General features: G+C 46.0%; 2 protein-coding genes across 5 annotated transcripts in view; one reads left to right on the plus strand and one right to left on the minus strand.

Moving 5' to 3' along the window:
* The first annotated feature begins 2,760 nt into the window (after positions 1–2,760).
* sppl2 (signal peptide peptidase-like 2) lies at positions 2,761–12,064 on the plus strand. Of its 2 annotated transcripts, XM_083540914.1 has the most exons (15): positions 2,761–3,020; positions 6,470–6,586; positions 6,703–6,885; positions 6,966–7,055; positions 7,222–7,361; positions 7,752–7,891; positions 8,159–8,255; positions 10,352–10,468; positions 10,590–10,671; positions 10,779–10,853; positions 10,968–11,030; positions 11,128–11,227; positions 11,328–11,405; positions 11,497–11,657; positions 11,781–12,064. In XM_083540914.1, the coding sequence occupies exons 1-15, from the start codon at positions 2,973–2,975 to the stop codon at positions 11,949–11,951; spliced, it is 1,662 nt and encodes a 553-aa protein (XP_083397040.1). In that variant the 5' UTR covers positions 2,761–2,972; the 3' UTR covers positions 11,952–12,064. The 2 variants fall into 2 exon arrangements, with proteins under 2 accessions (XP_083397040.1, XP_083397041.1); XM_083540915.1 differs by lacking the exon at positions 10,779–10,853 and having other exon boundaries at positions 2,830–3,020.
* A 190-nt stretch (positions 12,065–12,254) lies between these two features.
* The window catches only part of arhgef18a (rho/rac guanine nucleotide exchange factor (GEF) 18a), a 37,758-nt gene continuing 37,512 nt past the window's right edge, over positions 12,255–12,500 (minus strand). For all 3 annotated transcript variants that reach the window (XM_083540908.1, XM_083540909.1, XM_083540910.1), the window contains one exon: positions 12,255–12,500. This exon is cut by the window's right edge and continues 200 nt beyond it. The gene's annotated coding sequence lies outside the window, so the exon portion shown is untranslated.

Below are 12,500 nucleotides of genomic sequence, written 5' to 3' on the forward strand. Positions count from 1 at the left end.
GTCCTCACCCTGTCCTCATCCTCACCTTGTCCTTACCTCAACCTCACCCTGTCCTTAAATAATCCTCACACTGTCATCATCCTCACCTCATCTTCACACAGTCATCCTCACCTCATCCTCACACTCTCATCTCACCCTGTCCTTATCCTCACCTCATCCTCACACGTCCTTATCCTCACCCCATTCCTAACTCTATTCTCATCCTCACCTCATCCTCATTTCATCCTCACCTGTCCTCATCACCCAGTGTCATATCCAGTGTCCTGCAAAAAAAATCCCATAACACTCCATGTGAGATAATACTGAACTTTATTGCAATAAAAACTAGTGAATTTACAAAAAAGAAAATAAATATGAGTATATCAGTAATAAATACAATTATATGATGAATAAATGATAAATAATGAATATAATATATAGAGTTAGTTGAAAAGTGTAGACGTCTGGGCTGGTTGAAGGCGATTAGAACTAAAGCCGCAGAGAAATCCATTAGATAGCTTTGGATTAACAGGCAGAAACGTGGGCAATTGCTACTGGGACACAGGCCGGGGTCCTGATCAACTCCGGCTGGGTCGCCTGGACGAGGGTGTCTGATGTTTGAAAGACACAAAACACCAATGACCCCAGGATGCATCACTGATGATATATCCCAGTGCATCTGCAACAACTGCAAACAAGCGTGTGTGAACTTGCACTGAGTCTGTTTCAGCGCTGTGGAGGAATTTTGCTTTACTCATCTATTCAGAATTGTTGTAATTCAGCCACATTGGAGGGTTTTGAACCGCCTTTTTCGGGTGCCACAGCATCTAAATAGGATTCAGGGCAGGACTTTGACTAGGCCACTCCAAAGTCTTTATTTAGTTTTTCTTCAGCCATTCAGAGGTGGACCTGCTGGTGTGTTTTGGATTAGAACCCAAGTTCACCCAAGTAGAGTGTTTGGTGAACTGGGATATTTGGATGCTGTCGTCTCCTCACTCTCACACGTTCACTCAGGTTTGGTGATGGTGGTGTGGTGGGTCGTCTCTTATCCCAGAGATCCTCATGTCTGTGTTTCCTTCTGCTTCTCCCTTTTAGTTCTGCTGCCAGAGTGAATCTCACCAGAGTCCAAACTGCACAGTGACTTAACTTTCATACAACAATCAGGAGACTTAATAATCCATATCCTTCTCTTCCTGTCACCCTCTTCTCTCTCTCTCTCTCTCTCTCTCTCTCTCTCTCTCTCTCTCTCTCTCTCTCCCTCTCTCTCTCCCTCCCTCTCCCTCCCTCTCCCTCCCTCTCCCTCTCCCTCCCTCCCTCTCTCTCTCTCTCTCTCTCTCTCTCTCTCTCTCTCTCTCTCTCTCTCTCTCTCTCTCTCTCTCTCTGTCGAGTTAAACTTGCTCCTGAGGCTCCAGTGACCACTGTTCCTGCTCCTCTCCCCTCCGTGGATCTTCCCACTTCGTCCAGGGCTGCCTCTGGATAGTGTTCTCTTCGACTGAAGGCCACTCTGTGCAGCTTGGGACGGTTTCTCATCAACGCCTTGGGTGGTTCCATGAAATTCCGGAGTAAGAACGGGAGCTTTGAGGATGGATTGGACTGTAGTTAATGTCAACAGTCTCCTACACTGACTCAGAAATACAGTTCACTTCTGATCATCATCACTGCACCCCGCAACATTGTATACCTGCCACAAATAGACATTCGGTGCAACCCAGATGAGGATCCCTCTTGAGTCTGGTTCCTCTCAAGGTTTCTTCCTATCGCCATCTCGGGAAGTTTTTCCTTCACCACAGTCTCCACCGACTCGCTAATCAGGGACAAACTTACACTTATAAAGAACATCTTCACTTTGAATCACCACATTAAATGTGTAAAGCTGCTTTAAGACAATGTTCATTGTTAAAAGCTCAATACAAATAAACATGAATTGAAATTGAATCAAATTCACTTCAGCTTGAGGTCACGAACAGATGGCAGAACATTCTCCTTCAGGATTTTTTGGTAAACAGCAGAATTCATGGTTCCATTTATCACAGCAAGTCTTCCAGGTCCTGAAGCAGCAAAACAGCCTGAGACCATCACACTACCACCACCATATTTGACTGTTGGTGTGATGTTGAAATGCGCTGTTACTTTTACACCAGACGTAATGGGACACACACCTTCCAAAAAACCTTTTTTGTTGTGGCAGTAATCAGGCCTGAGTGTGGTGAGAGAAATTATACTTTTAACAGGGGGGCAAACACTTTTTCACACAGGGCCATGTAGTTTTGTTTTCCCCTTAATAATGAAATCTTCATTTAAAAACTGCATGTTGTGTTTACTTGTGTTCTCTTTTACTAATATTTAAATTAATTTGATGATCTGAAACATTAAAGTGTGACAAACATGCAAATAAATAAGAAATCAGGAAGGGGGCAAACACTTTTTCTCACACACACACACACACACACACACACACACACACACACACACACACACACACACACACACACACACACACACACACACATCTATCTATCTATCTATCTATCTATCTATCTATCTATCTATCTATCTATCTATCTATCTATCTATCTATTGTTATGATTATGATTATTATTATTGTTATTATTTATGACGATGATGGTGATGATGGTGGTGGTGATGATGATGATGATGATGATGATGGTGGTGGTGATGATGATGATGATGATGATGATGATGGTGGTGATGATGATGATGATGATGGTGGTGGCGGTGGTGATGATGATGATGATGATGATGTACACTCCCAGCCGGAATAGAGCGCTGTATCCAGAATGTTCTCTGTAGTGCACTTCTCTAGTGACTCTGAGTAGTGCACTTTGAGGTGATTGAGCGCGTGGCCCTGAATAGATGAAGAAGCTGTGGTGAAATTGTGTAAGCCAATCGCGAGCCGCGCGCGCGCGCGTGTGTGCGCTTCTGAAAGCGGATGCAGCAGTCAGTCTGACATTATCCTCATTTTCCTCATCAGGATGTTGTGTTTATCAGCTGTGATCTGCGCTGCTCTTCTCATCACTCAGGTAAAAAAGAACATCCTGAACATCATCATCATCACCACCACCATCATCATCATCATCATCATGTTCCTCAGGAACAGAGAGATGTGTTCAGCAGGAGCTAACCTGGCTAACTGTGTTTCATCCAGTAATTATTCACCACTATAATAATAATATTAATAACAATAATAATATTAATAATAATATAGTAATAAAATTGCTCTTTTTTCTTCTCTCTTTATTATTATTATTATTACTTTTATAATTATTATTATTATGTTTTTAAAAATATATAATTAAACCCAGTTATTAGTGTTGCACAGGTCAGGTGACTCTCAGTGTCTCAACTCCAGATAAATGTGGAGGGTTTCGTTATGAAGAACATCCAGAGTAAAACATCTGCCAAATAAAATATGCAGATCACGAATCAGAATTTCATAGTGGATCTGTCAAGGCCCGAGTTACCAACAACCACCACAGGTATCATTAACCACAGGGTACCGGTGTAAATTAAAGGAGAAAGGTAGAGATGTTGTGTGTTCAGGAGACCAAGTGGAAAGGGAGTAAGAGCAGGAACATTGGAGGTGGGTTTAAACTGTTTTATCATGGTGTGGATGGAAAGAGAAATGGTGTAGGGGTGATTCTGAAGGAAGAGTACAGTAAGAGTGTAGTGGAGGTGAAGAGAGTTTCTGATAGGGTGATGATCGTGAAGGTGGAAGTTGAAGGGATGATGATAAATGTCATCAGTGCCTATGCTCCACAAGTTGGCTGTGAGATGGAGGAGAAGGAAAGATTCTGGAGTGAATTAGATGAAGTGGTAGAAGGTGAACGTAGGAAAGAACGATTGGTGATTGGGGCAGACTTTAATGGGCATGTAGGTGAAGGGAACAGAGGTGATGAGGAGGTGATGGGTAGGTATGGTTTTAAGGAGAGGAATGTGGAAGGGCAGATGGTGGTAGATTTTGCTAAAAGGATGGAAATGGCAGTGGTGAACACGTATTTTAAGAAGAAGGAGGATCATAGGGTGACGTATAAGAGTGGAGGAAGGTGCACACAGGTGGATTATCTTCTGTGTAGGAGATGCAACCTGAAGGAGATTGGAGACTGTAAGGTGTTGGCGGGGGACAGTGTAGCTACCAGAGGAGGGAATTAGCGGAGTACAAATCCTTCATTATTGTACTTCAGTAGATTTTTCTGGTTTCAGTTTTTTACTCCACTATTTATTTTTCAGACTTTTTACTTTTACTCATTACATTTTTACACAAATATCTGTACTTTTTACTTCTTACATTTTCAAAACCGGCTCTTACTTTAGTTTTAATCCACTGATTTGGTGAAATATATTTATTTATTTTCACTGCGCGCTGATTTCAGCCGAACAACTGATTTCCTGTTACTGCGCGTCTTTTTCACTCCGCTGGTGTATAAAGTCCTGACCCTCACTCACCACAGATGTAGACTAGTTTATGGAGATAAGAATCAGCAGGCAGAAGGCAGTAAGAAGTTTGGGGTTAATGTGGATGAGACAGAGGGAGTCAGTGATGAGAACATGACTGAGAACAGACACATTCCTGATCATCATCATCTTTTCTCTGCTTGTGTTCTATATGTGGATCTTCAGCCTGGATACATTCATTAAAGAACAACATTTTAATTCGTTTTGTATTAATATATATATCAAAATTACAAATATTTTAAACGGCACTAAATGTTTTTAACGCGCTCAATTCAGCATTTCTGTTTTTACCATTTTTATAAAAAATGTAAATACATTAATAAATATCTAAATATAAAAGAGGGGAAATTAAAACCTTCGGCAAAAAATACATTTATCCACGATGTCCTTTCTTTACTTAGATATAAAATAAATAAATAAACTCCAGATAAAAATATTTTTAAGTCTCAAATCAAACACAAAATCCGCCATGTTTTACACAATTTACCCTCTAGGTGGCGTTTTGTGGGTTTTTCCCTCATAATGGCGACACAAACTTCTTTTTACTGAAGTACATGTCTGAGCCAAGACTTCTTTACTTTCACTTGAGTAAAAAAGTTTAATCAGTACTTCAACGTTTCCCCGAGTATTTTAAACCATGAGGATCTGTACTTCTACTGAAGTAAAGGATGTGTGTACTTTTGCCACCTCTGGTAGCTAGACAGCATCGGATGGTGGTCTGTAGGATGGTTTTGGAGGTGAAGAAGAAGAGGAGGAGAGTGAAGACTGAAAGAAGAATAAGATGGTGGAAACTGAAGGAGGAAGAGTGTAGTGTGAGGATCAGGGAAGAGGTCAGACAGGAGCTCGGTGGTGGTGAAGAGGTGCTGGATGATTGTGGAACTACTGCAGAAGTGATGAGGGAGACAGTTAGAAAAGTACTTGGTGTAACATCTGGAAATAGAAAAGAAGACAAAGAGACGTGGTGGTGGAATGAGGAAGTGCAGGAGAGCAGAAGGAGAAAGAGGTGGAGAAACAGAAGTGGGATCGACAGAGTGATGAGAAAAGTAGGCAGGAGAACAAGGAGATGCGGCAGCAGGTGAAGAGGGATGTGGTGAAAGCCAAGGAAAAGGCATATGAGGAGCTGTAGGAGAAGTTGGACAGTAAGGAAGGAGAAAAGGATTTGTAGCGATTGTCCAGGCAGAGGAACCGAGCTGGGAAGGATGTGCTGCAAGTTAGAGCAATAAAGGATGGAGATAGAAAACGTGTTGACTAGTGAGAAGAGTGTGTTGAGAAGATGGAGGGAGTATTTTGAGCAGCTGATGAATGAGGAAAATGAGAGAGAGAGAAGGTTGGATGGTGTGAAGATTGTAAAGCAGGAAGTGGATAGTCAGGTGTGTAGGACAACTCATGTAGGATGTTTTGGAGACAAGGTGAGGGAGGCGAGATTGAGGTGGTTTGGACATGTGCAGAGAAGAGACATGAGGTATATCGGTAGGAGAATGTAGAGGGTGGAGACACCAGGAAGGAGGAAAAGAGGAAGAACAAGGTTTATTGATGTGGTGAAGGAAGACATGGACTCTGCCCAATGGATCAGGTCCTCCATGCACTAAACCTCCAGCAGCCCAGTAACTGGCTCACCTGCTTTTCTGGTCTCGAGGACCTTCATCAACAGGTCTCACACTTCTGTGTTTTAGCTGTGAGCCACACCTCCTCAACTATCTCAGAGCTCAGTGTGGGTGGTACAGGCACTCTCTCTCCACATGAACTAATGAAATCAACTTCCCATTATGAAGCTCCAGTTACTCTAAATGTACTAATTGAGGGGTGGGGACCCAGGACTCCCCCAATACACACACACACACACACACACACACACACACACACACACACACACACACACACACACACAGAGCTATGTGCTGCCCATCTCTCAGTGGTGATTTCCTGCTGATGAACACTGCACCACTGTGGAGTGTCTGATTCAGAACACTGCTGTACTATTACAGATGTTGTACAGATGTGGTGTTTGTCTCTGCAGGTGTTTGGAAAATATGGCGTGGCTCATTTCAGTGAGTTGGAAGGAAGCAGATGGAAGGAATACTGCATCCACTACAACCCTCAGTGGACCTCCTTACCTCCACACCTCCAGCCCACAGTGAGGGGGGGGGGGGGGTTTCCTCACAATATCTCAGAACTAGAACTGTGCTTAATGCTGACTGGTGTGTGTGTGTGTGTGTGTGTGTGTGTGTGTGTGTGTGTGCGTGTGTTCAGTCTGCAGTGAAGGTGTATGATCTGACCTCGTCTTTGCTCTGCTCCGACTCGGACGTCCCCGATGGGGGATTTCCCGACGCCGTTGCGATGGTGATGCGAGGGAACTGTACGTTTTATGAAAAAGTGCGCTTGGCTCAGATCAACGGAGCAAAAGGTCTCCTGATCATCAGCAAAGAATGGCTGGTGAGGGTCTGACCTCTGACCTTTGACCCCCACGTGTGTTATAAGCACATCTATTATTATTATACTCTTCTTTCCTTTAGTTTTCTCCAAATCTAAATCAGACACAGTTCGAGGAGATCGACATTCCACTGGCTTTAATCAGCTACACTGACTTGCTGGACATTCACACGGTAATCACACACCTGCGACCAATCACACGCAGCTACCGCACCTAGCTCCACCCACAGTGACGCTGGAGCAGGAGAATAAACCCACAGAGCTGTTTTTCCTCAATGTGGTGTGACCCAGAGTCTATTGAGTCTTCAACATGTTCACTGTGTGTGTGTGTGTGTGTAGCGTTTTAAGGACAGGAAGCAGGTGGTGCTGTACTCTCCTGATGAGCCAGTGTTGGACTTCGCCGTGGTGCTGATGTTCCTAATGGCTCTGGGGACGGTAGCAGGGGGAGGATATTGGGCTGGTGTCCGCGAAATCAAAAAGTCAGACAGCACACACACACACACACACACACACACACACACACACACACACACCTCCTCAACTATCTCAGAGCTCAGTGTGGGTGGTACAGGCACTCTCTCTCCACATGAACTAATGAAATCAACTTCCTATTATGAAGCTCCAGTTACTCTAAATGTACTAATTGAGGGGTGGGGACTCAGGACTCCCCCAATACACACACACACACACACACACACACACACACACACACACACACGGCTGCAAATACATTTTTCCGTATTTTATCGGTTGATGAATTCCGTCGTTAATGTGTACTGTAATGCGTGAGTCAGTTTCCCTGGGGGGACAGTGGCCTCCAGGGGGCAGTATGTAGTAAAAGGATAAGTGAGGTGTGATGTCTTCTTCAGACGGTCAGAGGAGCAGGAGGAGGAGAGTAGAGAGAGGGAGGAGAAGGAGACGATTAACCTGACGCCAACCACCATAATGGTGTGGGTGGGGATGTGCTGCCTCCTGCTGCTGCTCCTCTACAAGTTCTACGATTATATGGGTGATGACCTTCACTTTATTTCCTCAATTAATACTGAATTTAATAAATGACTCTGTTCCTCTTGCTCTCAGCCAATCAAAAAACACTTCCTGCTCTCAGTTAATCAGAGAATCCCTGGTGATGAAGGTGGAGAATGATGATGATAAGGATGATGAGAAGTGACAGTGAAAAGTGTTTGTTTTATGGTCAAAAGATTCATTGGTCAAAACCATGAAAGAGAAAAACTATTAGAGCTCCTGATGTTCCTGATGTTGTGCTTCTTCACAGTGCACATCTCCATTGGGATTTTTTGTGTCACTGCATCTGTGGGTCTGTACAACTGTCTCTGGATCATCGTCCGCAGAATTCCTGTAGCAACCTGCAGGTCAGCAGCCCAACCACCTTCACATCTACACCCCACAACACCTCCCACCTCTACACCCCACAACACCTCCACCTCTACACCCCACAACACCTCCCACCTCTACACCCCACAACACCCCCCACCTCTACACCCCACAACACCTCCACCTCTACACCCCACAACACCCCCCACCTCTAAACCCCACAACACCTCCCACCTCTACACCCCACAACACCTCCACCTCTACACCCACACCTCTACACCTCCACCTCTACACCCACACCTCTACACCTCCACCTCTACACCTCCACCTCTACACCCACACCTCTACACCTCCACCTCTACACCCCACAACACCTCCCACCTCTACACCCCACAACACCCCCCACCTCTACACCCCACAACACCTCCACCTCTACACCCCACAACACCTCCACCTCTAAACCCCACAACACGCCCACCTCTACACCTCCACCTCTACACCCACACCTCTACACCTCCACCTCTACACCCCACAACACCTCCACCTCTACACCCCACAACACCTCCACCTCTACACCCCACAACACCTCCACCTCTACACCCCACAACACGCCCACCTCTAAACCCCACAACACGCCCACCTCTAAACCCCACAACACGCCCACCTCTAAACCCCACAACACGCCCACCTCTACACCTCCACCTCTACACCCACACCTCTACACCTCCACCTCTACACCCCACAACACCTCCACCTCTACACCCCACAAAACCCCCCACCTCTACACCCCACAACACGCCCACCTCTACACCCCACAACACCCACACCTCTACACCCCACAACACCCCCCACCTCTACACCCCACAACACCTCCACCTCTACACCCCACAACACCTCCACCTCTACACCCCACAACACGCCCACCTCTACACCTCCACCTCAACACGCCCACCTCTACACCTCCACCTCAACACGCCCACCTCAACACGCCCACCTCAACACGCCCACCTCTACACCTCCACCTCTACACCTCCACCTCTACACCCACACCTCTACACCTCCACCTCTACACCCCACAACACCTCCACCTCTAAACCCCACAAAACCCCCCACCTCTACACCCCACAACACCTCCACCTCTACACCCCACAACACCTCCACCTCTAAACCCCACAAAACCCCCCACCTCTACACCCCACAACACCCACACCTCTACACCCCACAACACCCACACCTCTACACCCCACAAAACCCCCCACCTCTAAACCCCACAAAACCCCCCACCTCTACACCCCACAACACCTCCACCTCTACACCCCACAAAACCCCCCACCTCTACACCCCACAACACCTCCACCTCCCACAACACCCACACCTTTACACCCCACAACACCCACACCTCTACACCCCACAACACCCCCACCTCTACACCTCCACCTCTACACCCACACCTCTACACCTCCACCTCTACACCCCACAACACCTCCACCTCTAAACCCCACAAAACCCCCCACCTCTACACCCCACAACACCTCCACCTCTACACCCCACAACACCTCCACCTCTAAACCCCACAAAACCCCCCACCTCTACACCCCACAACACCCACACCTCTACACCCCACAACACCTCCACCTCTACACCCCACAACACCCCCCACAACACGCCCACCTCTACACCCCACAACACCTCCACCTCTACACCCACACCTCTACACCTCCACCTCTACACCCCACAACACCTCCACCTCTAAACCCCACAAAACCCCCCACCTCTACACCCCACAACACCTCCACCTCTAAACCCCACAAAACCCCCCACCTCTACACCCCACAACACGCCCACCTCTACACCCCACAACACGCCCACCTCTACACCCCACAACACCTCCACCTCTAAACCCCACAACACCCACACCTCTACACCCCACAACACCTCCACCTCTACACCCCACAACACCTCCACCTCTACACCTCACAACACCCCCAGCTCTACACCCTACAACACCTTCACCTCTACACCCCACAACACCTCCACCTCCACTTCTTCCTCCAAATCTGCATTGATGATCTTACTTAAAATGTTTTATATATATGTGTGTGTGTGTGTGTGTGTGTGTGTGTGTGTGGAGCAGGATTACTGAGAACAAGCTGCCCTACTTAAAGAAGTGTCCGGAGGTGCGGATGCTGCTGCTGGGTGTGTTGTGTGTGGGTGTGAGCGCCATCTGGGTTGTGTTTCGCAAGGATGACCGGTAAACACACACATTTAGACTTCTCCATTATTCCCCTGTCCTGTTTAGAGCCTCAGTCCACACTACGTTTACATTTACACAAACCCGTGTGTGTGTGTGTGTATGTGTGTGTGTTTGTAAGGTGGGCATGGGCACTGCAAGACACACTGGGGATGGCCTGCTGTCTTTACATCCTGAAAACATACAAACTACCCAGTTTCAGAGTGAGTCACACGGACCTTTATAACTGTGTGTAAATATAAAGTTGTGTAATGGTGATGTTGTGTAGTAGGATTATTGTGTAATTGTGTTGTAATTGTTTCCCCCTCAGGCGTGCGCTTTACTGCTCGTATCTCTGTTAGTGTACGACGTCTTCTTTGTTTTTATATCACCTTATTTTACTAAGGTACACACACACACGCGCACACACACACACACACACATTTTATACTGATTCAGGTCTCGTCCATGTGTGTGTGTGTGTGTGTGTGTGTGTGTGTGTGTGTGTGTGTGTATGTAGAGTGGGGAGAGCATCATGGTTGAAGTTGGAGTAGGTCCCTCTGATTCATCCACACAGGAGAAGGTGAGACTTGTGCACACACACACACACCACAATAAACAATATGAACAGTCACTGTTGTCACTGTTTTTTGTGTGTGTGTGTGTGTGTGTGTGTGTAGCTCCCAATGGTTTTGAAAGTTCCGTACCTGAACCTCGGTAAGGCGTCTCTCTGCAGTCACCCGTTCATGCTGTTGGGTCTTGGAGACATTTTGATCCCAGGTATTGCAACATCTCACCATACTTTATACTCATGACCTCAACAACAACACAACACAACACAGCAGTGGTGTAGAATGATAAGTTGTGTTATGTGTATCAGGTTTCCTCATAGCGTACTGCCACAGGTTTGATGTTCTCATAAGCTCATCACGGGTTTACTTCCTGGTGTCTATATTTGGTGAGTCTCTCTCTCTCTCACACACACACACACACACACGTATATTCATGCAGTACAAGTGTGATGTGGTGTTGTACCTGTGTGTGTGTAGGCTACACCATGGGTCTGGTCCTCAGTTTTGTGTGTGTGTGGCTGCTGCAGTCGGCTCAACCAGCTCTGCTCTACCTGGTGCCCTGCTGTCTGTTCTGCAGCCTGATGGTGGCGCTGTGCCGCTCAGAATTTAAGCTCTACTGGAATGGAAGTGTGTCTCTGGTCAGTCTTTCACAAACACACACACACACACCTAAGCCATGTCATTGCCAGGTTGCATGAATACGTGACTGGGTCGTCACTTCCACGTTAATGCACTACACACACTGTTTTCTTCCTCTTCAGCCTTCTCCCATCGCCATGACGCCTGTCACTCAAACTCTAAACCCGGCCATGTCAGAGTCCTCGGCCAATCACGAGGCAGAGGCCTGTGAGGCTGAAGCTCCGCCTCCACTTCGAGAGGAGGGACGTCCTGAGAGGACAGAAGAACTGGAGCTGAAGATCGCTAAAGACTAAACGACCATTTAAATGTTCTTAAATAATTTTGTTCTGAATTTATTTATACAAGGGTTATTTTTTTTTTGTGTATTTTTAATGCTGATCTCAATAAACAAACAGTGGACTGAAAATAACGGTGTGTAGAAATCTGACGTTTAACACATGGGTAAAAGTTCAGACTGAGGAGAAGTGCAGATGAAACACAGCCAGGTTTATTGCAGTGATGTGATTTAACTCCGATTGAAATAAAACCAGGACAGAATCAGTTTCTCCCTTTTTAATTTGAGTTTTTTTGAGTCCAAAATAATGTTTCATATCAAATTTTCTTTTTTCCCCCCACAGAATTAAAAAAATAAAAAAGAATAAAAGTTTTCATTTAAAAAATTCCTGCAGAAAACGAGTGAATAAAAATCTCGGCTAAAAACATGCATGAAATCAACTACACGCCTCAACCTCTTCTCCATCTTCATCTCCATCATCTCTAGAACTCTGAGTTCACTAAAAACACATGATGAAGCTGCTGATGTTCCGATTTCTCAAAACACCTTTAGTTCTCTGCATTGGACC

The sequence above is a fragment of the Silurus aristotelis genome (assembly GCF_946808225.1).
Source record: "Silurus aristotelis genome assembly, chromosome: 5".
NCBI lineage: Eukaryota > Metazoa > Chordata > Actinopteri > Siluriformes > Siluridae > Silurus > Silurus aristotelis.

Bases quoted from the DNA above. Each gene is read 5' to 3' on its own strand.
- sppl2 (XM_083540914.1), top strand. From the start codon at position 2,973: ATGTTGTGTTTATCAGCTGTGATCTGCGCTGCTCTTCTCATCACTCAG. The intron at 3,021-6,469 runs GTAAAAAAGAAC...TTGTCTCTGCAG, and splicing joins CTGCTCTTCTCATCACTCAG to GTGTTTGGAAAATATGGCGT. The intron at 10,469-10,589 runs GTAAACACACAC...TGTGTTTGTAAG, and splicing joins GTGTTTCGCAAGGATGACCG to GTGGGCATGGGCACTGCAAG.